The sequence below is a fragment of the Corvus brachyrhynchos genome, unplaced genomic scaffold (genome assembly GCF_000691975.1).
Source record: "Corvus brachyrhynchos isolate BGI_N302 unplaced genomic scaffold, ASM69197v1 scaffold52, whole genome shotgun sequence".
Classification (NCBI taxonomy): Eukaryota; Metazoa; Chordata; class Aves; order Passeriformes; family Corvidae; genus Corvus; species Corvus brachyrhynchos.
This window is the reverse complement of record NW_008237221.1, coordinates 3241978-3267735: the sequence shown is the minus strand read 5'-3', so window position 1 is coordinate 3267735 and position 25758 is coordinate 3241978. Positions and strand designations below refer to the sequence as shown.

At 37.4% G+C, this 25758-nt stretch overlaps 1 protein-coding gene across 3 annotated transcripts in view; it reads right to left on the bottom strand.

The window, feature by feature from the left end:
- ZMYND11 (zinc finger MYND-type containing 11) overlaps positions 1–25758 on the bottom strand; it is a 106473-nt gene that overhangs the window by 31155 nt on the left and 49560 nt on the right. For 2 of the 3 annotated variants that reach the window (XM_008629660.2, XM_017728921.1), the window contains exon 3: positions 13190–13349. In XM_008629660.2, coding sequence (XP_008627882.1) covers positions 13190–13349 — 160 coding nt within the window. Of the gene's footprint in view, positions 1–160; positions 206–13189; positions 13350–25758 lie in introns of all 3 variants that reach the window. The other variant, XM_008629659.2, reaches the window with a different exon arrangement.

The window sequence follows — 25758 nt, the reverse complement described above, 5'->3', positions numbered from 1 at the left end:
GAGCCCGCCGGACACACGGCACGCACACTGAACCCGGGACCGGGAGTGATATGGATGATGGTGGTGGCTAAGAGAGTAGACTAAGCTATCCTAATGGAAGACAGAAACGTAATAGAAAATATGACAGAATTCAAAACCACATAGTGCAAAAATTGTTCACCTTGTTTTTTGCTGCTGTCTGGGAAAAAGGCTGCATACCGTAGGCCTTTCAAAATAAAAACAAAACAAACTTTGTATCTATACTGTAAGCCATCTGATTATCAGGATATACACAAGGCTAGAAAGAATTCATGCACAGTGACCAGGAAATCAATCTGTTAGTTCTAACTTTTGGTTGCACACATTTCCTCCTGCATTCCTGGAATGCTACCTGACACTTTCACCACATTTTACTTCTTTAAAATATCCCAAATATGATTAAAAGAACCCAGCACCCATCATTCTTATCCATATACACACCCACCACCAGGCCAATTTAAAAATCATCAAGAATATTAATGATTGTTAATTAATGCACTCTCTTTGATACATAAACCTTCTCTGGGCATCTAAAAAAGATCCTTCTAACATAATTTACTGCATAGGGAGTGGCCCCACCAAAATCAAAGCAACACCTTTGCTGCATATTATCAAAGGTTAGGCTATGATTAAAACTCACAGTCTGTATTTGTGTATAAAAGGTGAGACATTTTCCCAGGGCCACGCAGACTGAAGGAAGGATCTCCGCCACAGGGACTCCGTTTCCTGACGCAGGGCAGGGAAGGCCTCCCAGGTCACTGTGCTGGCAGACAAAGGGAATCCTCTGCTGCCTTTGGTTCAGCGGCACCAGTGACTGGCCCCGAGAGGGAGAGGATTTGGCAGCAAAGGTGCCTAACTCAGATCCAACGGGAGGCCTTCCCCCTTCGTTCTGCCCAGCTGCCCGCTGTGTTTGTAAATCTATGCATCAGCCGGGCAGCAAATGTGTTTGGGGGACTGCGTGTAATAGCCAAAGAGCTATGCTCTGTTAAGCAGAGTGGGATCTTGCAATCATATGGGTCACATGTGGTCACTTGTTCTTTATATTCAAATCTGTCAAACATTGTATCATAAAGGTCACTTTGCACTGACATAAATAGCTGAGATTTCTCAGCAACATGAGCGAAGCACTGCAACAATTTCAAAAATACAACTTAATTTATGACCGGTACGTAAGCTTACTTTTGTTTGTCATTTGTCTTAAGTAGGTTGTCTTAAAGAAAATACATACATTTATTCTGTAAGTACAGAAAAATAACACGGAATAGAAAATGTCAGGCTATCCAGAACATTTGACAATTTAAATACAGATAAACCCAACAGAAAGGAATGAATCATCATGTCGTAGCCTTTACTGTAAAATAAAATACATAGTTGTTGTCAAGGAAAGAATAATTTTAGTGCACAAAGAAAATGTCCATTATAATGCAAATGTACATGGAAAAGAAATGCTTACTCATTAGTAATGGAGATTTACTTAGCTGTAATTGAAATAGGGAATCTGTATGTTGGAGAATGTGACATCCTGCTGTACAATTAGCATACCATTAAGTAGGAGATGTGAAGCACATACTGACAGTAAAATTAACAATAACTTAAAGGTCACAATTGTAACTATTAGGTCACTTCCATACCACAGCAAGCCCGTAATTATTGTAAAAAAAAAAAATATGTTAAAACAAGTAATAAATTTTCATTTTCATATAAAATATATGTAGGCATAGCACACGAAAACAGTATAGCCTCCTTTCTTACACTTTGTCTAAAAGGACCACTTTGCCTTTTTATAATGCACATTCCATTAACATAGCTCATTTCTTACCTGTTAATCTGGTTTCTCCAAGTCCCTTAATGGTAGCCCAGATACTCGGTATTAAGTCACTCTACTATCAGGTGGAGAGAGGAAAAGGGAGGGGGAAAAAAGCAAAACTCTATTCATGAAACTCCCCTTTATGGGGATTTGCTGGTTTCACACTGTTGAACTAGATTTCCCAAACAATCCAAATTATGGATATCCTTTGGACCCAACCAGTAAGCTAAAAAAAAAAGGGTCACATATATGGGAAAGACAGTTATAAGTCAGTTACCCCTTTGGCACAATCATGTTTATTTGAGAATAATATACATACAGTTCTGTTGTCCTAAATTCAATATGATGCAAATGAAGGAAAAATTTCCCATGGAGTTCATGGTTCCCAGCATTTCCTGTGTGGCATTTGTCCCATAGCACTCTTTGCACGTTTTTTTCCCCCAGGTGTTCTGTTTTAAGTGCTTCTCCAGAGCTTCTTTAACGTGCATGCTGCTGTGGTGTTCCTCTCTCTCTCCCCCCTACACTCACGTACACACAGCTCCTTCCAGATCACCGGATTTTCATTCAGACCCACCTGTGCACAAACTCCTTGTCAGCCCTGCATGGTGTCTATGCTTTAACAGTCCCTAGAGCTCCAGCTGTCCAGTGGATAAGAAACTTAGAGCAGTTTTTCACTGGTCTAAAGGAAGAGTATTTGCAGACACACAGCAGACTTCACCAACTGTGTATTGTAACAATTTTGGTCTGTCACAGAGGTGGAATCTAGAATGGCAAAGAGGTCCATGCCAGAAGAAAGAAGTCGTTTACAAAATACAAATTATTTAAAAATGGTAGTATTTGCATGCTACATTTATTTCAAGACATCTTCAAATCACCAGCCCAAGATTTTAGTGTAATCTTTCCATGACTATTTCATAACCCTTTAAAGAATGCCAATAAATGATTTCCTACTATTTCTTAGATTCCTATTTCTTTAACATGTAATGAGATAGGCCATGCTCAATTTAAAGATATAATTTCTGAAGCAAATGTTCTGGATTCTGGTATTTTAGGATTTGGGAACAGCCATAAGGAACACTTCCATCTCTTCTCACCTCTATCAGCTTTAACATCAGAGTTCTTCACATTTCCCCCCCTTCAACTAAAAGAGAAGCTTTTAAAATCTTGTTTTTTGATGTTAGGTTTCTTTGCTGGCCTTCAGCAATTCTTCACTGGAACCCAACAAAGCTGACCACCAGTCCCTATCAAGTAGAAAGATACACTGAAATAAATGCCTCGCACATGAATGATGCTTTTTTTTTTTTTTTTTTTCACATCTTTGATTTTGCTTAGGTTTTGCAACGTGCATTCATCATCATCTGCTGTTGGGAAGTAATTCCTATCTTCTCTACTTAATCTTTCATATTTCAAATTTTCTGCTGTAAATTAAAAGCCTTTATTATACTAAAAAGTGGTGGTACTGCATTCTAGCATGGATGTATCTACCATCTCATTACTCTTCTCTGGTATCCGGGTCCTCTCCTTAAGAGGACTCAGAGTATGCTGCAGGAACCTATGCCCCCACAAAGCAGCATCTATTTCTGTCTAAACACGTTTTCCATTCTTAATAAATCAGTTCCTTTCTGTCTTTTTCAGGCAGCATCTGCTCCATCAAAGCTTTCTCAATTAGACATGAGCTTTACTAAAGGTAATTGCTAAAACCTTGCAGTACATCTCTATGACTCATGAATATCAGGAACCGTGGTGGGGGTGCATTACCTATGAGACTTCTGTCCTCCAGCAAAAAACCTGAAGAAATGCTTCTTACTTGTATATTTGTTGCAAATAGCTACTGCCCACTTCATTGGTCTGTTCTGTACTTCTCTCAAGATGTAAATACCATAATCTGTGCCCCACAAAAAAGGCAGCCTGAAACAGGCTTGGACAGGAGCAGTTGTTAGCAGCCCTTATGAGCTGCAGAAATGCTAAACCAGCATTTAGCTCAGCTTTGAAATGCCCCCCTTTGCCCATCTATCACTGCTTTTGCAATTCTGTTCAACTTCCAAGTAACTGCTCTGTAGTAAGAGGAGTTTACAAAGTGTGGCTGATTATCTGTAGAACTGCAGAGATTGGAGCCTTACTCCTTTTTTTTTTTCAGGCAGTATAAGTGCACGTGGTGCGTGCACACTGGCCTCTATTTTAAACAGGCTGTACCTCGCTGGGTACAGTAGCCAGTAAGAATCTCCAGATTATCAGGGGTTTCTGGCAGATGTACTGGTTTCCACTCAGACACCAGCATGCACCAAATAATACCTGGGTTGAACAAACATAATGTGTCATGAAACACCATTCCCAGTATTTTTTCAAATGCAGTGGGGACACTGTGTATGTTTTTGACCAGAGGCCTTAGCCTGCTGTGAGGGCAGTCTTCCTACTGCCCTTTGGGTTAGCCTTCTCTTCATGCCACATCCCTGGCTCCATCTATTCCTTAGCAAGCATGAATCCTCCTGTAAACTTGCCTTCAGTAATCTGCTTTTATCTTTTCATCAGAACAATGATGAAAAGGTTAGGCTTCAAACTGAGAAAGGTGTGATTAATTCCTTGATGGCTCAGAGGACTTACTCCATCTTTGCAGCAGGTAAATGGTGAGTTAGCCCTTTAATAAAGTATTTCCCTTTTATCATTGCTGTAAAGGATCCATATTTGATCAGGACAATTGCTTTCCAATGATAAAAGTTTCTTAGATCATCACATGTTTTACATTTAATGCTAGAGCAATGCTTTGGGGTAAATTCAGCATCAAAATAAGCTTATTTTCTCCCCTGCAGTTTTCCTGTATCCATGTGTTTACTAGATATATTTCTTCCTGTTTTGCATCTATGTTTTTCCTACTGCTTTTGCTCATCAAAAGTGCTCAGCAAATAAACATGCATACATCTCTCTTTCAAAGCCAAAAAGACTTCAGCAGCTAGAATCCCTTTGTGAAAATTGTTTCACTTTATCTTCTCCTTCTTTTTCTAGAAAACTACCACAGCAGGTAGCTACAATGTGTGCTTTTACAGACAGGATAATCTATTCATTCAGATCAGTTGCCTTTATAGATTCTTTTCTTTGTTGACCTGGGCTTTATCTTTAAAATGGATTCCCATAAACTGACTCTGTAGGACACTTTGTAGGTATTCATTACTCATATTTTATCACAAAGAAATCCAAAGTAATTATGATTCACGTCCTCACAACTATTGAGGCATCTTGCTTTATTTCAAGTACATTTATTTATTTGTTAATTATGGCCTAAGTTTTAGTACCTCAGCAATTAATTGGAATTTCTTGTTTTACATGATTTTTAAATTCTCTTATTTTAGAAACTCTTTCTATTCTAAAAAGAACCAACACAAAATCATCAGGCAGGGGAGAGACCAAAATGTCCTTCTCCATAGTGCATATTAAAACACAGATGTATTTATGGGCTTGTAACAATCCATTTCTACTTTCTTCACCGGTAACTGCTTCCTCTAATGATGCACTGATGCAGGAAGATTCAGGTGCTGCAGACAATTCCACATACTCTCAGAACACTTTTGGCTTTCTTTCACTGAATTTAATCTGCAAGCCTAAGTTAGTCTAATTAACTTATTGCCAGTTTCTCTTAGAAGTCTTCAGTTTCTGGCAGAAACCACCCAAGTCTTCTCTGGATTCGTGCCAGGACAGGTAGATTTTTATTCCCCTTCCTACCTTGCAGCTGTGTTCTGGACAACTTGGGGTGATAGGCCCCAAAGTACAGAGCCAGGCTCTAGGTCCCAATGCTAAAGAAATGAGGTTTTTTTCAAGAAGTGTAGTAGCACGTCAGCAGCCAAACTAACTGCTTTAAACCCCTGTCACACTTATCTCAGATGAGATGTGCTCCTGAAGTAATGAATAAATCTCAATTTCCTTCCCAAGAAAATCGTGTTTGGGTAGTAGCAGTGTACATGATTTAAGGTGAGACAATACAAGTATTCTCTTCCAGGATATTAGAAATAGGAAATAATTTCAAGTGAAAATGTTTTTTTCTTTCTTTACGTTCCAAGAGAGTTCAAGGTTAACAGAAACTTTCAGCTTATCTCCTCAGAAACTGGATTCACTCTGCTATTAATGTCACAAATTTTGACTTAGGTGGAGCCAAGAGGAGGTCTGTAGGCTATTTTCATTAGGGAGATAAATCAGTGATGGAGTGAAGTATTTATCAGGTGCAATGCCTTTTATTTCCTCATTATGGTTTTGTTCCCCTAGAAAGAAGGTGAATCCAGACTAGAAATAAACCATCTCTTTTCTTGTAGTTCCAAGTCTCCTTTCAAGAACTGTGAACAAAAATGGTCTTCTTCCCTTTTCTTGCTTAAAATATGTTTACATTGCTTCTCTGGTCTTATTTTGTAGTGTTTCTTTAGGTTGATGTTTCAGCACACACAGAAACACTTCATCTGAACCAACAGCAGAACCTCCCTCCTACAAAGGTTCCTTAAATCTCTTGCCCATGTGTCCTGTGCTGTAAGTGTGGCTGGTATTGTTTCAGCTGTCAGAAAGGCACGAGGACTGCCTTTATTGTGAATGAAGCACGAATATTAATAAGCCCATAAAAGTCAATGACATTTCATTTAGTGACCAGCATGACATAATAATAAAAGATTCAAATCAGTTGCCAGAGATACAGAGCATTTTGAACCCACAAAGTTAATAAAAACAACACTACTAGGTCAGGGTGGGCACAAAAAGGTGCAAGATGCGTATTTTCAGAACAAACTCAAGATAGACTGATCTCTGTCATTATTCTGTTAGCATAATTTAAATCCCATAATGGAACCTTCACACAGACTAGTCTGACTAGTTTACTTCAAACCAATAGGTAAATTCTCATTCTTCAGAACACCCTTCCAATCAGAAAAGAACATTTTGTGAAATCTGTGAACAACATTATCAGTATCTCAACTCCAGAATGGAGAGTGAAAGCTTCAAAGAAGAATACAGCATTACATCAACTGAATTTTTTAAAGTCAAGTTGGCAAAGCTGAGAGAGGCAAGTGAAGATGCTGACAAGGTTGTTTCACCAGCTTAAAAGAAGCAGCATCTCTCTGCCATCAGATGGAGTCTACTAGTGTCACCTTCAGTAAGGTGAAGATTCTGCAAACAGTGTGAACTCCCTTTCCAGAGGAAAAAAAATAAGGATGAGCAGAGGAGAGAAAATAAATACCCCTGAACAGATGGGAAGAGAAAAACAAGATTGGAAAAGGAATGCAGAGAATTGCTTACTATTCTTAACCCATCTGGAGGCAGGAAGAACCACTGGAATGGCTGTGAGGCCACTCTCATGAGCTGCATGTTAACAGCCTCAATCCAAAGACAGAACAGGGTCTTGGCTTTAATGCAGAAAGAATTTCTCATCCATGACTTGGGAATTCAGAATTCTAATTCGCTTCTCTAGGACAAAATAGTCCATGCTTTGATTTGATGATTTGAAAATATTTGCTTTTCTGAACTTTCACATATCCACTAAATTTTTGGTTTATTAATAAGCAGAATCACATCTGCAGTTTCTGACAATAATTTGCAAGAAAATCATTGTATTTAGCACATGGCAGATTGATTTAATGGCAGTCTTTTGAAAAATTAAGCTCTGAATGATGGGACCTTACAGGATGGAAAGACAGACAAAAAAGAAAGATTCAAAGAGTTTCAGAAGCTCATCTTCCTTGAGTGTTCTTGTGTGACCAAGCTGGTCTGTGGCCTGACCTCAAAGCCTCCTCATACTCTCCCTGATGTGTGGTAATAAGGGATGGAAGCCAGTTTGAATTTTTTCTCTCATGGGATCAATCATTAACTCTTTGCATCAGTGAATCACCAACTGTAAAAGAACACTGGTACTTTCACAATAATTAGGAATCTATCTGGAACATTCCAGCCTGGAAAATTGTCAATTTCTTCAATATGTGAAAAATATTAACTAATATGGCTTGGGCTATGTTTGGCTTTAGATCAGTGAAATAACACAGGACTTTACATTAAAGGCCATACAGATGGATAAGGCAAATGGAGAATTTTTTTTAAACACTGAAGGAGATTTTTCTTCATTTGGTGTGACATGTTCTTCCTCTTTGTGCTCTCCAGTTGTAAGAGCTTTCATGATGAAGGCACTGGCTGTCACTATTGCTGTTTCATATTATCCTTCTGCTCCTAACTGAAATGAATGGGATGCACATTAAAACCATTCCTCAGCCTAGTTATTTAGAAGCCCCTAGCTTGCTAGAAGGAACTGGTAGCTATTCAAGCTGGTTTTGGATTGAGGTTTGGTTTTGTCTGTTGTTGTTTGGAGATTTTTATTATTTAAAATTTATTTTGTGTACAGAAAAGATTCAAACCCTCACAGTGACAGTTCTTAAGCTTTTTACAATTATCTTCATATTTATGGAAACTCAAGATGACATAGACAGTTCAAAAAACAGCTTCTGGCTACCAATACTGACCTAGCATGGAAAAATCAATATAATTACAAAAGCAATTAAGCATGGCAAGCAAGGAATCAAACCTTTGCTCAATCTAAAGTAATTTAGATTAACACAAACATAACAGCCAAAAATACTGCTTTCTTAGAGACTGATCCTAGTAAAATTGAACCTGCAACACATCAAATCACAAAAATAACTGGGTGTGTGCCTAAGGTCACTTGGGTTAACAAAATCACCTTCAAGACTCACCATGCTGACAGTGGGTTACTACAAATGTTAAAATGATGGGAATACAGACAGAGCAGAGAGATGGACTATTTAGGCAGCCTTGTGACTTATCTGGTGTTGCTTTGGGCAAGCACCAGTACTTTCTCCATTTAAAATACCTGGAAAAATCCCCAGTAATGAATTAGCACACTGAGAATACATGTGTGTGTTGGGAAAAACCACATTGCATCTGTAATGTTTTCTGAAAACAGGAAAAAGCAATGAAACTTCCCCTCCAAACAGTATCCTCTCCACTAAACTAAAACATCTTTAGAGGGAAGAATTGGAAAGGCAATAATTTAGATAGAGAGAGGACCAAATAAACAGGAAAATGACTGTAACTGACCTCCAAAGTCAGACTTAACTAGCCAGAAGAATTGCTGGCTCTTTCTATAAGCAATCAATTAAATGATCAGAAAACAGAACACTGTAAAAGAGTAATTTCTTGAAAATATAATCACCTTTTATGCATTTTTCAGTGAAGAAATAGCTCCCAGTGCCTTAACTAAGTGTGAAGCCTCACTCTTCACATCTCATTAGGGAATTTGGCCACTATGAACCACTTTTAAACCACAGCAGTGCTGTGGGATGTGTTGCAATCAGATGCAAACAACGAACTCGTGTTATGAACACATCTCCATTTTAGAAGAGCACAATATTGTTTGGCTTTATGAACACATGAAAATTGAAATTATATATTTATAAAGCCTTTCTCTGGGTCAGAGCAATTTTATGACTTTAATCATGAGGAGAAGAATTAGCACATTAAATGCTCAAAATAGTTCAGTGCACACTGTCTGTAGAAAAATGTAAATGAGTAAGACAAACTAACCCTAAAAACTGTATCTAACACGCCCACAAAGCCACAGGACATCGGTACTTAAATTCAATTTCTTTCCTTGGGGTTAGACTGAGTACTATTTTACACAGATAAAAGTACATAAAAATCATGGCATATCAGAAAATAGTAATGAATAGGTAAGAAGATTCATTATTATTTTCTTGAAGAACTATGTTTCCTTTCTATTTTATCAACTGCACTGAAAACATAGTTAACAGCACTGATTTGCCATTTTTTTTTCTAAATCCAAAGAGAAAGGGGATTTTTTTTATGCTGATAGTAAGTAGAATGTCCAAATTCCAGAAGTTCTGTGAGAAATAGAAATAAAGCATTTAGAAAGAAAGAAAAAAGTAAACTTCCATTACCAGACTTCAGGACTGACATTTCCCTTGCAAGGCAAGAAGCTGAAGAGATTTTGTTCAATTGTATAGTAATGGCATCAACAAACAGAAAAATGCAAAATTCCTAACCAAAATCCTGAATAAAAATGCAAAAGAAATTCTTCTCTCATTTATTTTGTGTCAAATGCATTAATCATCTGCAAGATAAGAACGCCTGTAAGATGAGAACACATTTTGAAAATGTGCAAAACATCTGGCAAATGAGCAAACAAAATGAATACCTGCACAAGCCCTGGAGGTATAATATTTGGAGCAAAGTTCTTGTAGAGGTACCAACCCTTAAATGTCAGTTGGAATACAGTACATTTTGCTACTGACACCACATTTTAAATTTACTAACTTATATAAAAATATTTCTCCCACATGTATCTGACAGAAAAAGAGAATAATTTTATACTCTTAAATATGATCATTATTTTTTTCCCAGTTTTTCTGAACATTAATTTTCATGAGCTGTCCCTTTTGGAAGAGCCTCCTGATGCCCTCAAACTGTTTTGTCTTTGTACCTCAGCTTGTTATTTTGTATGATATTACTAAATATATGAGGTTTTGCTTAATTTTTTTACCACATCTTCAACATACTACCAGAACAATGAGAGCAAAGCAGTATAATTTTTCTGAAGGCTAAGAGTAACCCCATCAGAGATCGTGTCCTTACTGCATAGATCTATCTTTATGTCAGCCTATTGGATAGGGCAAATGTTTGGAAACCCCTAAGCAAGCACCACAGATTATCAAATGAATCTTTTCCAAATAGAGCTGTGTTTTCATAATCTCTATACTTTCAATTATTGTCACTATTTAGCCATCAGTCTGTAGTCACCATCACAACCAGTACTTTCAGGTCCTGTGGCATCCTCTAGTCAGGCACCTCTCACAGTAACAGACAAAGGTGCTCAGCAGTTTTGTGGCCAAGGCCAGTAATTTTTTTACTTACAAAAATTCAGATCCAAAACTTCAAAAGTGTAAAAAAACACCAAGCAAATACTCAAATAAAAAAAGGGGGGAGGGATGATAAGAATGTGTCCCTTTACTATCTCCTTGGGGCAGCCTGTATTTTCTGACAATCCAAAAGCATTCCAGCACTGGTGTCAGTGGGTGGTGGATTGGTTCTTAAGTCCTCTCTTTCCATTATGAGCTTTCCAAGTTCCAGTAGTACCAGTCAAACCAAATTTGACAATTATGTCAAGTGCTAAAGTTCGATGAGCCTGAAATCCCTATTTTAACATTAATAACCCTGCTTCATAGAGTTCCATCTCCTCCAAGCGAACCTCCAAAAAGAATTCAATGTGTTTGCCCTCACTGAAATGTAACTTGAGCTCATGGTTCAACAGTCATTAGTACCAGATTTGAGCAGTGCTGAATTACAAAGAACTACAAACTGCTTCTTGATCAAGTGCAGACAAAGCCTCTGTAAAACCTTCCAGTGTGTCCAAAGCAGGAACATACCAAACTTCATGGGTTTGCACCAATTTTCGAAGAATGGAAAATACTTGATCTGATGTCGAGTGATGACAATGTCACTTTGTTACTCATTAAAACTTTCTGAATAAAAGAACAAAGAGAATGACTTTATACCAAATCAATGTGTTTTGCTTCATCTGTCTGCAGCATTATGATTCAGTATTAGGGTCAAAAAGTTGGGGTTTGGGTACTATTGCAGTATGGCCTGGATCAGAAGCTGATTCTTATTTTTGCATAAAACTGTTAAGTCAAGTGTGGTGCTCTGAACTACTGAGATGGCCACTACACATATGGTCACAGCCCAAAGTATCAGTGCTTAGCAGTCATGCTGAAAATGCAGTCAGTGCTTCTAACTAAAGGGTTATTCATAACGTGACTTTAACAGCATCTTCAGTCAAGTCAAAGACGACGCTTTTTTCTCAGAAATAAAATATTTGTGTAATTCTAATGACTCACAGGGAATTTACAGGCTGGTTATCTTTCAAGTTTTGTTAAACAAATGTTGCTAATAAGCAGCAGGAACATTATTTGAATGACTATATAAGAAATGGCTATTGTGAGGCATTTTGATTCTTTTTTTCTTTTTTTCCTTTCTCTTAGCAATAGAGGAAACAAACATACAGAGTACTTGAGATAACCACGATCTGAGGCTTTATGTCTTGTTGAGCTTACACAGTTAATATCACTTCTAAACAGATAAAACTGATGCAAGAAATACCTAAAAGAGCTAAGCTGAAGTTTTGAAATGTCTCCTCCCAGGGAGAATAGTAACATACCCTTTAAAGGTTCCCTAGAGGGTTTCTAATGAAATTAGAATGAGAATCTTTACAGTGACATAATGTGCATTAAATACAATGTATTGAAATTAAGGTATTTCAATGCTTTAAATTAGTGTAAGTGGGATAATTTTGACGATAATGTCTTCTGTTATGGATATTGCTTGTTTCCACAAAACAAAAAATAATACATTGTTTCACTTTCAGGATCTTACTCATAACTGCAATATTCCAATGAGTGTTTTGGTGGTTTTTAGAGTTTTTCTGGGTTTCCTATAAATTTAATGTATTAGCTATGTCTGAGACAATGCTGACCCTTTTATCAGTATTTAATGCAATTTATATTCCAAAGCAATAGTTCCTAGTTCAGGTATTTTAAAGCTTTCCAAAACTCTTTTTTTTTTAAAGTTAGGAAAATGTTGTCTTGTAAATAGAGAGATGGGACTTCCAAACAAGACAAAGCTATTGTGCAAGCTTTTTCCTGGTCTCTGTGACAACCCTCACTTTGTGAGTGTGTTCCACCTCAGCTATGGAGGGATATCAAAAACATGCTTTTCTTCCCTTCACGTAACTTCCAACCTATTTAAATGTATTTTAGTATTTGGAACAGTATTTGGATGCCTGTAGCTAATTTGCTACAAAAATCCATTCTAATTGAATGCCCTGGTGTTCATGAATATCAGCAAAACACATCTTTTCATGTGTTTTTGCATATAATTCTATAATTTCATGTTGCATTTCTGAAAAGGAGTTCTTTGCTCCTCAGATTCAGATTAAAGAAAGATTAATCAAAAGTTCTAGACTTCTTTTTTTTTTTTTTTAATGCACCACCTTTGGGATTTGAGAACGTCTGAGGATTTCAAGTAATACCAATAATATTTACTGTCTTCCTGTATAACTGTCGAAGAGAATACTACATAAAAGTGAGGGATAACCGAGTAAAAGACTTTGCCAGTTTTTCATAGCAGAAAACTCAGAATTCAAGAAGAGCAAGCTTCTATGGAATAGAAAAGGTTAAAAAAATTTAAGAGCGCATTACTTCCCTGCTCACGAGCACCAACACAGAATCTATAAATAGCTTTAAATATAAATTAAAACAACTTTCATGCTAAGATATCAGAAATCGTGATTTATTTTCTCAAAGACTTTATACTCACAATCTCATCTCCTGGCAACCAATATCCTTCTTGTTCAATACCAGCTTTTGACCCTTTACACCCCACCGTCAGGGTTTCCACAATGAGACCATCCTTGACTGCTAAACTCAGCTGACGTGTAGTTTCTTTTGGATGCATACCATGGACTCGAGACATATACCTGCACACAAAGCACAAAAGTCTTTTAAAAAGTGTTAGTTTTCAGCTATAAAATGTATCAGCAAAATATACACATTTTCAGATGAGTTAAAATAATACACAGTCTAAGTTTTAGATTGTTTTTAAATATTCGAAATTTATATAACTTCCCCCTTTACTTAAAATCAACTTTTTCTCCTTGCAGCTATCGTGTACACACTTAGACAAGTAGTAGCACAGTACTCCTCTACCAAAAAAATCCCAAAATTAACACATACACTGTTTGGGCTTGTCTCTGCCACATCCATTTGTGCCCTTTAAATTACCTTAAACTTGCATGTCTCCAACACTTCCTACAGCATACATACTACAGAATGTACCAATGAATCTTTGTGATGCTTGTGTGTACAACACATTTACAAAAAATGCAAAATTTATATATCACATAGGAAAACCCAGCAGCTCAAGTTTCTGTGCTAAGTGGTTTTTCTCCTTTTCTTGAGATAACTACCATGATCACACTGTGACAAACTGCCTTGGTGAGAAAAAAACATATGTAGCCTTAACTGTGTATAGACATGAGATTCAGCTATGTAATGTTGACCTTTGCCCAGTATAATTCACTTCTAGCCCAATGCCAAATATTAACTTGGAGTAAACAACATAAAATTATTTTCTCTCAAATAAAAATGACCTTTCTGCCTTAAATTCATTACAATTCAGGTTTTTTTAACAAAATTCTGAGAACATATCTAGGAGTTGCTGCACACGGAGAGCTGCAATCGCAGGCAATCAGCAGATAAGTGAATTGACTTGGAACCAATTATTTTGTGGACAATATTTTCCTAGTTATAGATCTGTTAAAGTTACAGAGCTAACTGAATTTCTCTCAGTTTTTATTTCTCCAGGTATTCTGTCCTTACCTGTTTCCTAAGAGAGAAATCTGTAATTTGCCTGCTTTAAGACAAAGCTGACAGCTATAGTATCTTTTATTCCTGCTTCATAATGAATTCCAGCAACCATGACTCCTTTGTGACTGTCATCACAAACACCTTCACAAAAAATGTAATTATGATCACGAGCAAACTCAAGAAAGATTTATTTTAAAGCAGTAACATTGCATGAAAAAAAGAGAGTTAAATCAGTTCAGATTTTTTTTAAATAACATGGCTGAAAGGAATTTTTAATGCTTTAGAAGTTATAAACTTACAATAAGGAGTGAAGACCATTCCAATGGTCAAGTCTTCAATCAACCCCTCTTTTTGAAGACATTTGCCTTTCAAACTTCTTGCTGTTTTGGATAAATAAAGGTATTTTCCTTTCCTGCTTTCTCTCCCAAGCTTTTGCTGGAACTGGTTCATGCTAATATTTTTGTTTTGCTCTAAACTGTATATAAAACCATACAGTAGATTTCTGACTGAGTGGAAGTATATATTGTTATAGTAAATTATACAATAATCAGAGCAGCACAGAGCATTTATAAATTTCTGCTTGGTATCAGAGGCATTTACATAAATGCAGCATGTTTTCAGGATCTTGAGTTTTATTATTTTAGGATAAAAACTCTTAGAGGCAGATGCTACCATTTACTATATTTTACAATGTCTACCACAACATGGTCCAAGCCTGATTGGTGTGTGCAAGCTAGCACTGTCTAAAAAGTAAGTAATTGATACAAAAAGAACAATATTCTGTGCAAGTCTGCGTTCCAAGCTAATATATATGAACCTTCTGGTGGTTTGCACATAGGGGCAAGGGCCAAAATCAGAAGATAAGGCACTTCAGTTCTGTATCACCCTGGGTGGATGCTCATCTGCCCAACCTGATCCCTCTCGACTTTTACAGAAACCAAAACTCATCATGAGCACCTGTTCAAGTGAGATTAAACACCATAAATGAGTTTTCCAAGTTCTCCAAATTCCAAGGTCTGAAACAGGCAGAGACTCAAGTCTGTTTACTTCACTTTCAAACAGAGTGCAAGTGAACACCACTAGTCTGTGGAAGCATAAAGTGCTGAAGCTTTAAACCCACACGAAAACAGCTCATTTGCTTATATAATCATGTTACATGTATTTCGTGTGTGTGCACATATGCACATATTTATGCAAACACAACTAGCTTTTTAAAGTGCAAATTATCTTCATCAACATTTGCTAATGTTACTCTTTTTTCAGCAAATTTCCATTTTTAACTCAGTACTAACAACCTCCCCAACAGAGCCATAGCATTCATATGTCTGTAATTAATTCAAGTCCTTAATAGGTCTCAAAATACGGAGAATAGGCTAACTATCATTCTTCCCAATTTAGTGACAGAACAAATCAGACTCTGAGCACATAAGCGATTTCCCTACCCTTTTTTTTTTTTATAGGTCTGAGAACAGAAATCAAGTATTAACCCAGTGCCATAACCCTCAGGGTATCCTACTGAAGGATGTATTTTGCACTGCATCATCTCTAGTTGCAGAAACTCAGTCCAACCAAATTTCTAAATGTAAGCTACAGGTTTCGTGATTTCTCACTGATATCTCTGAACAGAACAGATACATAATACCAACCAAAAAGCATTAAACCAACTGTAATCATCTAAGAGGTTTAATCTGCCTATTTCCACTGTGGCAGGTTGTGCCCTAGTGAAAAGGAGCACAAGGCTCAGAATCACCCATTTCTCAAATCCAATCTGTGTTCTCAACCAGAGTGAAAGTACTGCTACCTACTAAACTGCCTCCCCATTTTCTCCAGCTGTAAATCAGGAGTAATAAATCCCCAGTGGCTTTTTGAAGAATACTTTAGTCAATGTTCAGACTGTGCCACTGGAGAGCCACAAGGGCTATGCTTTCTATTTTTAAAATAAAATGTTATCACCTTTCATAGGAAAGCACGCATGTGTAGAGAGAATGGTTTTACTTCAAAGAGTAGAACTGCTGTTAGAAAAGTGCACCCTCCCCCAAATTTTTACTTCATTAAAACTTGTGAAGTGTACATGGCTAGATATTCACAAAGACTAAAAAACAACACTGTAAGGTTTGGATGAAAACTTATCTTGTTTCTTTTCAGCCAGAAGGACAGCAGGTAATAAAAGAAGTGACTAAGGCACAGGACTCAAATCAGAAAAGATCGTTAAAGTTCTTTAATAATGAAATGTGAAAAAAACTCTCACAACGTGAAAAATGCTGAAAACACAGAATAAGTTAATATCCAGCTCAGAGACAGAAAGCATGATGTCTGGAGTCCCAACTACTATGTCAGCCTCATTACTGGATCAGGGAAAAACAATATTGAAATGCCTTTGTGCGGAAGTGACACCACTAATCCAGGGAGTGCACGTCCCTTCCTGGCACTGCATGCACTGAAGCATCTGGCACCAGCAAGTTAAAAAACAAGTACAGGACATAAAGCAATCCCCAATTGCTGTTTTCAACAAAACTTGATTAGCCTTACCTTGGAGACAGGGAGTTGAAGGAACACTGGTTTGTTACGCTCTTGCCCAGCCCTCCATATCAACAGATTTTGGAGTGTAATACAACCCAGCCACAAGCAGTAAAGCAAATACACTCATATGAGTGAGAATAAGGCACAGAGACAAAGTAAAATCCTCTAAATCAGTAAACCAGCCCTAATCAGATAGGGGGCTGAAGAAACCATTTCAAAACTCTGCTAATCCGTACTATATAAAATGAGGGTCTGTCTGATGAAAAGTGGAGGTTAGGCCTGATAATCTGCATGTTAAATTCAAAATCTCACCAAATGAGGCTGCCTGTCTGCAGAATACAGAAGCAACTGAACTGCCGCTGAAAATTAGAGTGTTTATAGGTCAGTATTTTCTCAATTTATAAACTGGCAGTGCAAACCTCCTTGACATTAGCATAGAAGAATCTAGCAAATCTAGCAAAATTACAGTTTTTGGAACCAACTTTTAAGGGCCTAGTAATGCATGTTTTCAATTATTGCAACACCACTTGGAAGGCAAAGGCTAAGGATCTTTAGCACGTAGTTTGTTCATTAGCACCCTTAAACAAACCTCATTGCCATACCATCAAATGTATATTTAAATGTGGTGACCTTCAGAAACGATACTACCAACAGAATCAGGTAGATGCACATGTGCACACACCTAATATATGTGTGCATCTGTCTGATGATAAAAGAAAACCTTTAGAGGAGACTTACAGAGTATAATCACTAATAGATTCATAGATTGTATATGTATGTGATGCTCATCTGTATTTAATACACAAAGTACCAATCAGAGAAATATGAAACAACAATTTCAAATCTCTTTGGGACTGCAGATGAACATTAGTCAGGTGTAAGTGACAATAAAATATGGTCATATTCTTCTGTTTACATTATTATGTTATTACTGTTACCCATCCTAAAATCTTGACCACCTCTCAGACACCACAGGGACAGCCCAAGGGACCAGCACATGTGGAAGGAGGGGCCTCCAGCACTTCTCAGAGGGGCCACACAGGCACCTGCTGTACACCCCATCTGAGCCATGCTGAACACTGGAGAGGAAAGAGATGCAGCAAAACCTGGTACGGGCATTTCCAGACTCTCCCTCCTTCACAGCAACAAAATCTCCGGTAACTCATGGCACTACCAATTGACAACTGGATCTTGCCACCTCCCTTTGCTAAACAAACTGGACTACAGGAGTACCTGATCCACCTCTAAACCACCTGCCTGCCCAATATATAGGACATTACAGAAGCACAAAAGTCTGTCAGCGTATCACCAATTCACTCCTAAAACTTCAAAATACTTTTCTCAAATTGCCAGTTTCCATGAAGTGTTTCTATTAAAAACCTACATCTAATATATGTGCTTCATAACACACCTTAAAACTAAAGAAAGAAGCTTGGTTTGATCTTAGGGGTGTGTAGGAAGCAGACTCTAAAGCTGTGATCACCATGGGAGCAAAACAGACACAGAAGTGGCCAGCACTTGCAGGGGATCAGATGGTGAACTTTTCACCTACAGCTGTCACACAGCTCACAACTCCTGCCTGGTGCTCTGCAAGACACAGCATGAAGCTAAACCCCGTCCCAAAGAGTTTAGTCTAGATAGCTACAAAATAGAGCACGTAAAATAGCTAACTCTGCTCCTAAAGAGTCCTCTTGAAGGCATCTGTGGTCGACTGAGAGGCAGCAAATGGTCTACATGGGCACTGCTGTACTGCAGCCCAAAGAAGAAAGCTGGGCAGAGGAGGAAGGAAGGTTATTTAAGGTAGGAAGCTGACATGGGTATTTAAAAAAAAAACCAACCAGTTTTTCTGAACTCATAAGGAATTGCATTTTCGGCCACTTGAACTCAACCAAAAGAAAATAACCGAAAAATGTTACAGCAAGGGTATCTGTACGTAAAGACTGAAATAAAACACATATCACAAATAGCTGCAAAAATACAACAGTGTGGCAAGCGTAGGTAGATGTTAACTTTCATGGCAAGCACTGTGATCTTGGTCTGATCTCTCTCAATGCTGGATGCCTCCACCCTCCCCAATGAAAAGGGAAGTAGCAGCCTGCTGCTGCCAGCAGACTATCCACTGAGCAACTCATCCAGGGATGAGTTGAAAACTGATAAATTTGAGGTCTGATAAAATGAGATCTGATAAAATTGAGATCTGAGAAAATACAGCAGATACCATTAAACTCAACTGAAAGTCTGCCATTAATTTTAAATGTTACCTACAGGTACATAAAAACGTCCTAGATTCAGGGACAGACCTTAAGGAATAATACATAAAATAGAAGGAAAGCAGCCAAAAATCTGTTCTGAGTTTTATATTGTCTCCCTACCTCTAGTGAAAAGTGATGCCTTTTGCCTCAGTTCCAGGGCATGACAGCTATTTTATAGAAGGCCCACACATTTCTTTTAAGACCTTTTTAAAATATAATTTGCAAAGAACAGGCCACTTGGTCATACTGAAAATAAAAGTAGAAGAGATGGCTGTGATTGATTTATTCTTTTTTAACAAATGCAGCTACATGGCATAAGAACTTCAAATACACAGGCCCAGATCTTGGGAATCCATCAGCTCTCCTTGTGGAAAGCCAGGTGAAGATCTGTGCTCACAGTTGTATCTCCAGGTCTCAGCTCTGAAGCTCAGGTTGCCTGCTCCCACCATGTAGCACTATGGGACCAATCAACTCCCATAAAACACAGCCTAAACATTATGGGTATTTGACACATATATTCCCCGCTTGCCAGAAACTGAGAGCTGGTCTGAGAGCTGAGACAACACAGACACACCCAGGAGGTAGAGCTGGCTACAGAGGGGATGTAGCAGCTCACTTTTGTTTTCTAGGATACTTTTTGATGTGTTTCCACTTTCTGAAGTTTCAATTATGGATTATATTCACTAAGATAAACACAATCATGGCACAATTTTCTTCCTCTGTATTTATATTCCACAATGAGATGCAGGTATATGAACAGGCGCACTCCACATACCAACAGCACATGCACAGACCAGGCAGCCACTGACAGGGCTGCTGCCTCTGCAGTAAAATACTTCTTACGTGATCCACATTTTATGCCGTCCAAAATTCCAGGAATTACAGAGAAACCATGCATTTACTTCTCCCTCTGACATCAGTATCTGCAACATTCATTTTGAAGACACATACACTATCCAAGCAGTAAGTGTTTTTAAAGTTTGTTTCATCTTTCCTTTGTAGTCAAGAAATTCAGAATTTGCATGAATATGGAATCTAATTTTGTGCAGTGTTTTTATAAAACAAAAAGAACGCATAAACTTGATAGTGAAACAGTGAAATCTAGCAGTTCAGCTAAATTCAGATCTGCCTGATGTTTGTGCTGCTGCTGCTAAAAGGAAGCTGAGGAGTGATCTCGTTTGTGAGTGCTTTAGATACCACAGGCACCATGCATGCACCAATAATGGTAATCACCTGGGTCATTTCTGTAAAAAGCACAGTAATGTTAACCCAGGTAATTCCCTGATTCAGTAATTTAAACTCCCACTCTTACAACTTCACTATACACTTTAGATTGTGTAATCCACCCGTATGGCCATGAAAAGCAAGTAATTTAAGCACCAAGCTATTCAACCCTTATCCAGAAAAATTTCCCCACTGCCTTCTTACGGAGGAACTTACCTAATAAATGGCTCTACTCCTATTTTCCCAACCTAAAAACCTGTATGTGACACTGCTGGTAATGCACATGTGTGTGCACTGGGAAACAAGCACTAATCATGCACGGGTGCTGCATGCACAGGTACAATTGTTCAGGTATCTGCAGGGCCACTGTTCCATCCTGCTCTTTTCTTTGGATGTACTGAAGAGACAAACAAGTATTACATGACTCAGAATGTAACATCCTAGCTAATACCTTGGAAATGAAATATTTAGTCAGTTCATACTGAGCATCTCAATTCAAAACATGTTAAAAAAAATAAAGATTTGAATGCTTTCATGATTCAGTTTTTTAGAGCTTTCTATCTAATTTCCATTCTTATATGGGTCAAAAACCTTTTTCTTTCTGTTTTTGGGGGTGGTTTTGTGTGTGTGGTTTTTTTGTTAGGTCACTTTTAGTCTAGCTGAGTTTCAGAATCATCACTCTGTCACACAAATGTTCACCTTATTACCATCTAGGGAACAACACAATGGCTGGAAAAGCCATCAGGGCAGGGCTGCTGCTCTTGGTGATGATATTGTTTATATGAATGGGAATATGAAACCACAGCCTAAAATAGATGGTATGAGTAGTGCTTTGGAGATCATTCTCTCTCCACTGATTACAGAGAAAGCCTTGATGAGCACTTCAGGTCAGATAACAAGCTGTTAAATGGCCATGTCCCACTCATTTTTATCTCTTACTTCTAATAGAAAGTCACATTTATTTACAGCAAAGAAACCAAACATAAGCTAGAAGTTTCACTTTCAAATATTACAAAGATGTTATGATTTGAACAAAAACCATTATGGTCATGACATAAAAACTGGTTTGCTTTTAATAATTAGGAATAAAATTAGCCTTTTATGTATTTTTCGGTGTAAACTTACACAATTTCAATACAAATATTAATAGAAATATGGAGTACATGAAAATGGGGACAGCGATTTTCAAATCAGTTCCATCCCTTTCCTTCTCAATATTCCTACTGGAGCTCATAGTTTGTATGTATTGTATTAAACATTGGATATTACAGCTTTTATAGTAATACTCAATAAGGAGACTTTAAATGAGTATCCACTTACTAACAAACATCAAACAAGGAGTATGGCTGCTGTTAATAACAATGTGTTTGTGCTGTTTCTGTGAATCATTTTATTTACCATAGTCATGCTCAGCCCAGAGATGACTTCACCTACTGAATCAATGAAGAACATTGACTTCTGAGACAGAAAAAGAAAAATGCCACGCTAGCAATACCATGTAAGACCATTCCTAAGAGAAGAATTATTAAATAAGGAACATTAAATCAAGCAAAATTCATCAGAACATGTGAGCACCTATTTATTTTTTGCAGAATGAACTGTAGGAACAAGATGTGCATGCAGTAATATTTCTGATCAAAGCAAATGCACAAAAAGCTCCACTTCACCTTAAGCTCCAGTCCTTAACAAAATAGCCATTTATGCTAGACCCTTACAGGTGTAATGATTGCACAGCCAGCTACAACATCCTATCCATTCCCTGTATTCTGCATAAAGCAGGAAAAAAGGCAGCAAGGCTGGAGCAATCCGTCAGTCCCCTGGTGAAGAGTTTTCCACACCAGGCACTGAACTAGTCTTTGACAGCCAGCACTGGAAAGCAGACCCAGCAATTCAGGAAGCAACAGGGGACAATGTCTCAGTACCAAGTTGAAGGAAAAATCATCCCTAAGAAATTACAAATAACACTGTTGAATACTTGTGGACTTCTCTTTCTGTATTCCTTAAACCAGTTTAATTAATGTGATTAAATAGAATTGTTACACAAATTGAAGAAATAAGCTGTATCAATAAAAGAGCTTGATGGGAAAAAGAGTAATTATTAATATGCATTATAAACTCAAGATAATACTTCAAGCAAATCTACTAATTTAGCACTTTTAATTCCATGACTACTCAGAGCAAATGCAGATAGGTTCTTTATAGACTTTTTTCAAGAAAAGTTTACATTTTTTCCTGCAATCCCTGTTTTCACTCTCCTTAGTCAAATAATCTAAAGGCAGCCCTTAAAATGGACCATTAATATGAGCAATATTAAAATTAAATAATATCCCAACCAAAAAATCATTCCAAAATCGTAAACAAAATTAAGATAAAACACCCTGTAAACAGATAGGTAAAAGCTGTATGATGAATGTATCTATCTACAGGGAACACAGGTGAAATTTAATGAACATATGCCATTGTAAACACCCCTTGTGCAATTAAATCACAATCTGTCATTCCTTCTTAAGAGTTTTATAAAATATGCATGTTTAGCTTGGTTTCTCACATTTCTTTCAACTTTTTTTTTGAATCTGGGTATTAAAAATTGTTATTAGCTTGATGAGTATTACCTCATTGGTCAGTCTCAGTACAAATTTACAAGCAAAACTGTGTATCAGTTATGATGCAGGAGCAGGTAAGAACCCCTGTACTTTCCTGCATATATGCAGTTCTCAGTGTTCTTTTTGTTACTTTATAGAATATAAATGAGCTTTTGAAAATATAAAACAAATTTAACCTGAATCCATCATTTAAACTCACTGCGACGCCATCAGTATAAAAAATTAATGTGTCAAACAAGCCAAGCATTTTGGTGTCCAGCACATTTCTCTGCAATGTATTGCTATGCTTGTAACTGCTAGTTATGCACCCATAATACGATTTTTATATATGACCAAAGTAGTACTTGTACTAAAAATTTTGTTATTAGGGAATCAAATGATCAAATGATTTTTGGACTGGTTTTTGTTTTATTAATATAATGATTTTTAACTAAATTGGTCACAAATTGCTGAAAAAGCAGAGAAGACCTTTGTTTTCTGCAGTTTGATCTCTGACTAAGGATTTAGAAGCCTTAAAACTCTAAACTCAGGTCATTGTCTCACTTTAACACAAAAAAAGTGTTCTGAGAACAGAAAAATCCCACACTGGTTTGGAGCTTAAAGAAGTAGCTGGAGTTCATAATGACAAACAGAGAAGGAAAATAAACAAAATTACAAAGGAGATTGACACAGAGGAGCCAAACAGAAAAAAAGCACCTTGTCTTTACCTGTAACAGAAAACACATGAGGAGGCATTGAAAATTAAGAGTTTTCTACCCTGTCACCACCCAGTGATGTATTCTGTAATGCATATTATCTATAATTCTGCCAGTCCTATAGAAACTGAAGTCAGTTTTCTCACTAGACAGGCTGCCTCTGGAAGCAGCTATGTGGACTGTTAAGGAAGTATTATGCTTTTTATTGTTGGACCTTGTACTCCAAACTTTTGCTTACCCTTGCATAATCAGGAATTGCTACTACACTGCATGCACAGAAAACAAATTCAGTGTACTGGCCAGGGTTTCAATAACACTGTTTGCTTCAAATAGTCACATTTAAAGCATACATGAAAACGATGTACAGATATAGAAAAGGAGCCAGTAACTCTGGTAAAAAGTGAACTCAAGTGATCACTGCATTCTCCTGCATAACAGGAGGATGCTCTACTTCAAACAGTTGCTTTCAGATAAGCCTGCTCTCCAGCAACAAAAAGACAGATATTTTAGGGGAATAGCTTGACAAAGGATAAGAAACCAACAAAGCGAAAAAAAACATTTCTAAGCCTTTATTTCAATCAAAGAAATATCAGGGGCTACAATACTTCTTCTGTTCATGCAAAGTTTAACAACAGGATTATCTAGTTATAAATCCAGAGTCATCTGCTCTTCTAATCTTTCCTATGGCTTACTATTTTCATTTATGCATGACTATTTAGTTGCAACATGCAGAATACTAGGAGGATTTAAATTTTCATCAGGAGTACTATAAATAGTAACAGATTTTTTTCTGGTAAGTTTCTAAGCTTCAAATAAGCAATTTTGTAAGAATCTTGTTCTTCTGATTTTTTTTTCTTGCCACTTCACCACATATTCTTATTTATATACTTGTGTGATTATTCCCTATCCATTCAAATTGCTCATTTTCTTATTTATACCCTGTTGTGTTTATTCTGTACCTGAGAATAAATTGCTCATTCTCAACTTTACTTTAATCACTACTTCTATAAATTGTTTTCTGTTAAAGTAGACAGCCTAGAAAGAGAACAGCAAAAGAAGTAAGGCAACAAAACCATATATATGAACTTCAACTCTTCTCAGACATTGACTAGAGAAATTCCAAAGACTGATACTTGGAGAAGAAATCCCCTTCCTAGGTCCAAATGTCAAACTGAGAGGGTCACATACTCAATCTACAACTGTTAGCAACTCCATCTCAACGGTGGAACCAGAAAATCTCATTATTTTACAGTAATCTTTCATACTGAGTAATTCTTTTCTGACATGATATCCCATCAATGCTGATTAATGTCAGTCTGCACAGAGCTAAGAGAGTCTACTCTACACTGGCTTGGGATCTGCTCATTTCTGTTTGATGTTCTGACTTGGCTGCACCTACATTAAATTACAATATAGCAAGAATGAGCCCACAGAACAAATATGGGAAAAACAGCTATGACCGTTTAGGCACCTACTACTGGACCATCCTAATTGAAAACCAATTAAAAAATATTAAAGTATCTATTAATGAGAAAAAAATATTTTTTTGTAACACCAATGGGGTAAAACAGCTTTCTGATTGATGAAACAGATGGTTTCAGTATCACTTTACTTGAAAATAATATAAAGTGTCCAATTTCAGCATTATCAGTTTTATCCCAGCTAGTGGTCTATCCATCAGCTTCATCCCCCCCAAAGTTGTGATACCTCTACCCTGTGTCTATGGCCACTCTTGGTTTCATTTCCACACTAACTTATTCACAGGCTCCATTCTGGAGAAAGACAAGTTCTTCCTCCAGGGAAAAAGCAAAGCATGGCATGACAGAGAACACCAGTGTAAACCATGCCAACACTGGCTCCCTCTGCCAAGGGCACCCAACCCTGTTGCAGCACGCTGTGTGTCCTCAGACGCCTCCACATCGTGCCCAACGGCGAACTATCGTGGCTCTATCTTCAGGTTTCAAGAATAGCATTGCTGTGGGCTGTGTTATTTTTGGCACTTAACACTGAAGAACCACACACACATACAAAACAAACAAAAGAATATGTCAGGGCCAAAGAAACACTCTATGAGCTAAAGGCAATGAGGTGTAGACCCAGCATAACTGCTCCAGAGAGTGCCAGGGCATTCCCTGTCATGGTACACAAGATGGTACAGACACAGCCTATACAAGAGACAGAGAAACACTAATCAACTTAATCAATCATGAAATGCAACAAAGGGAA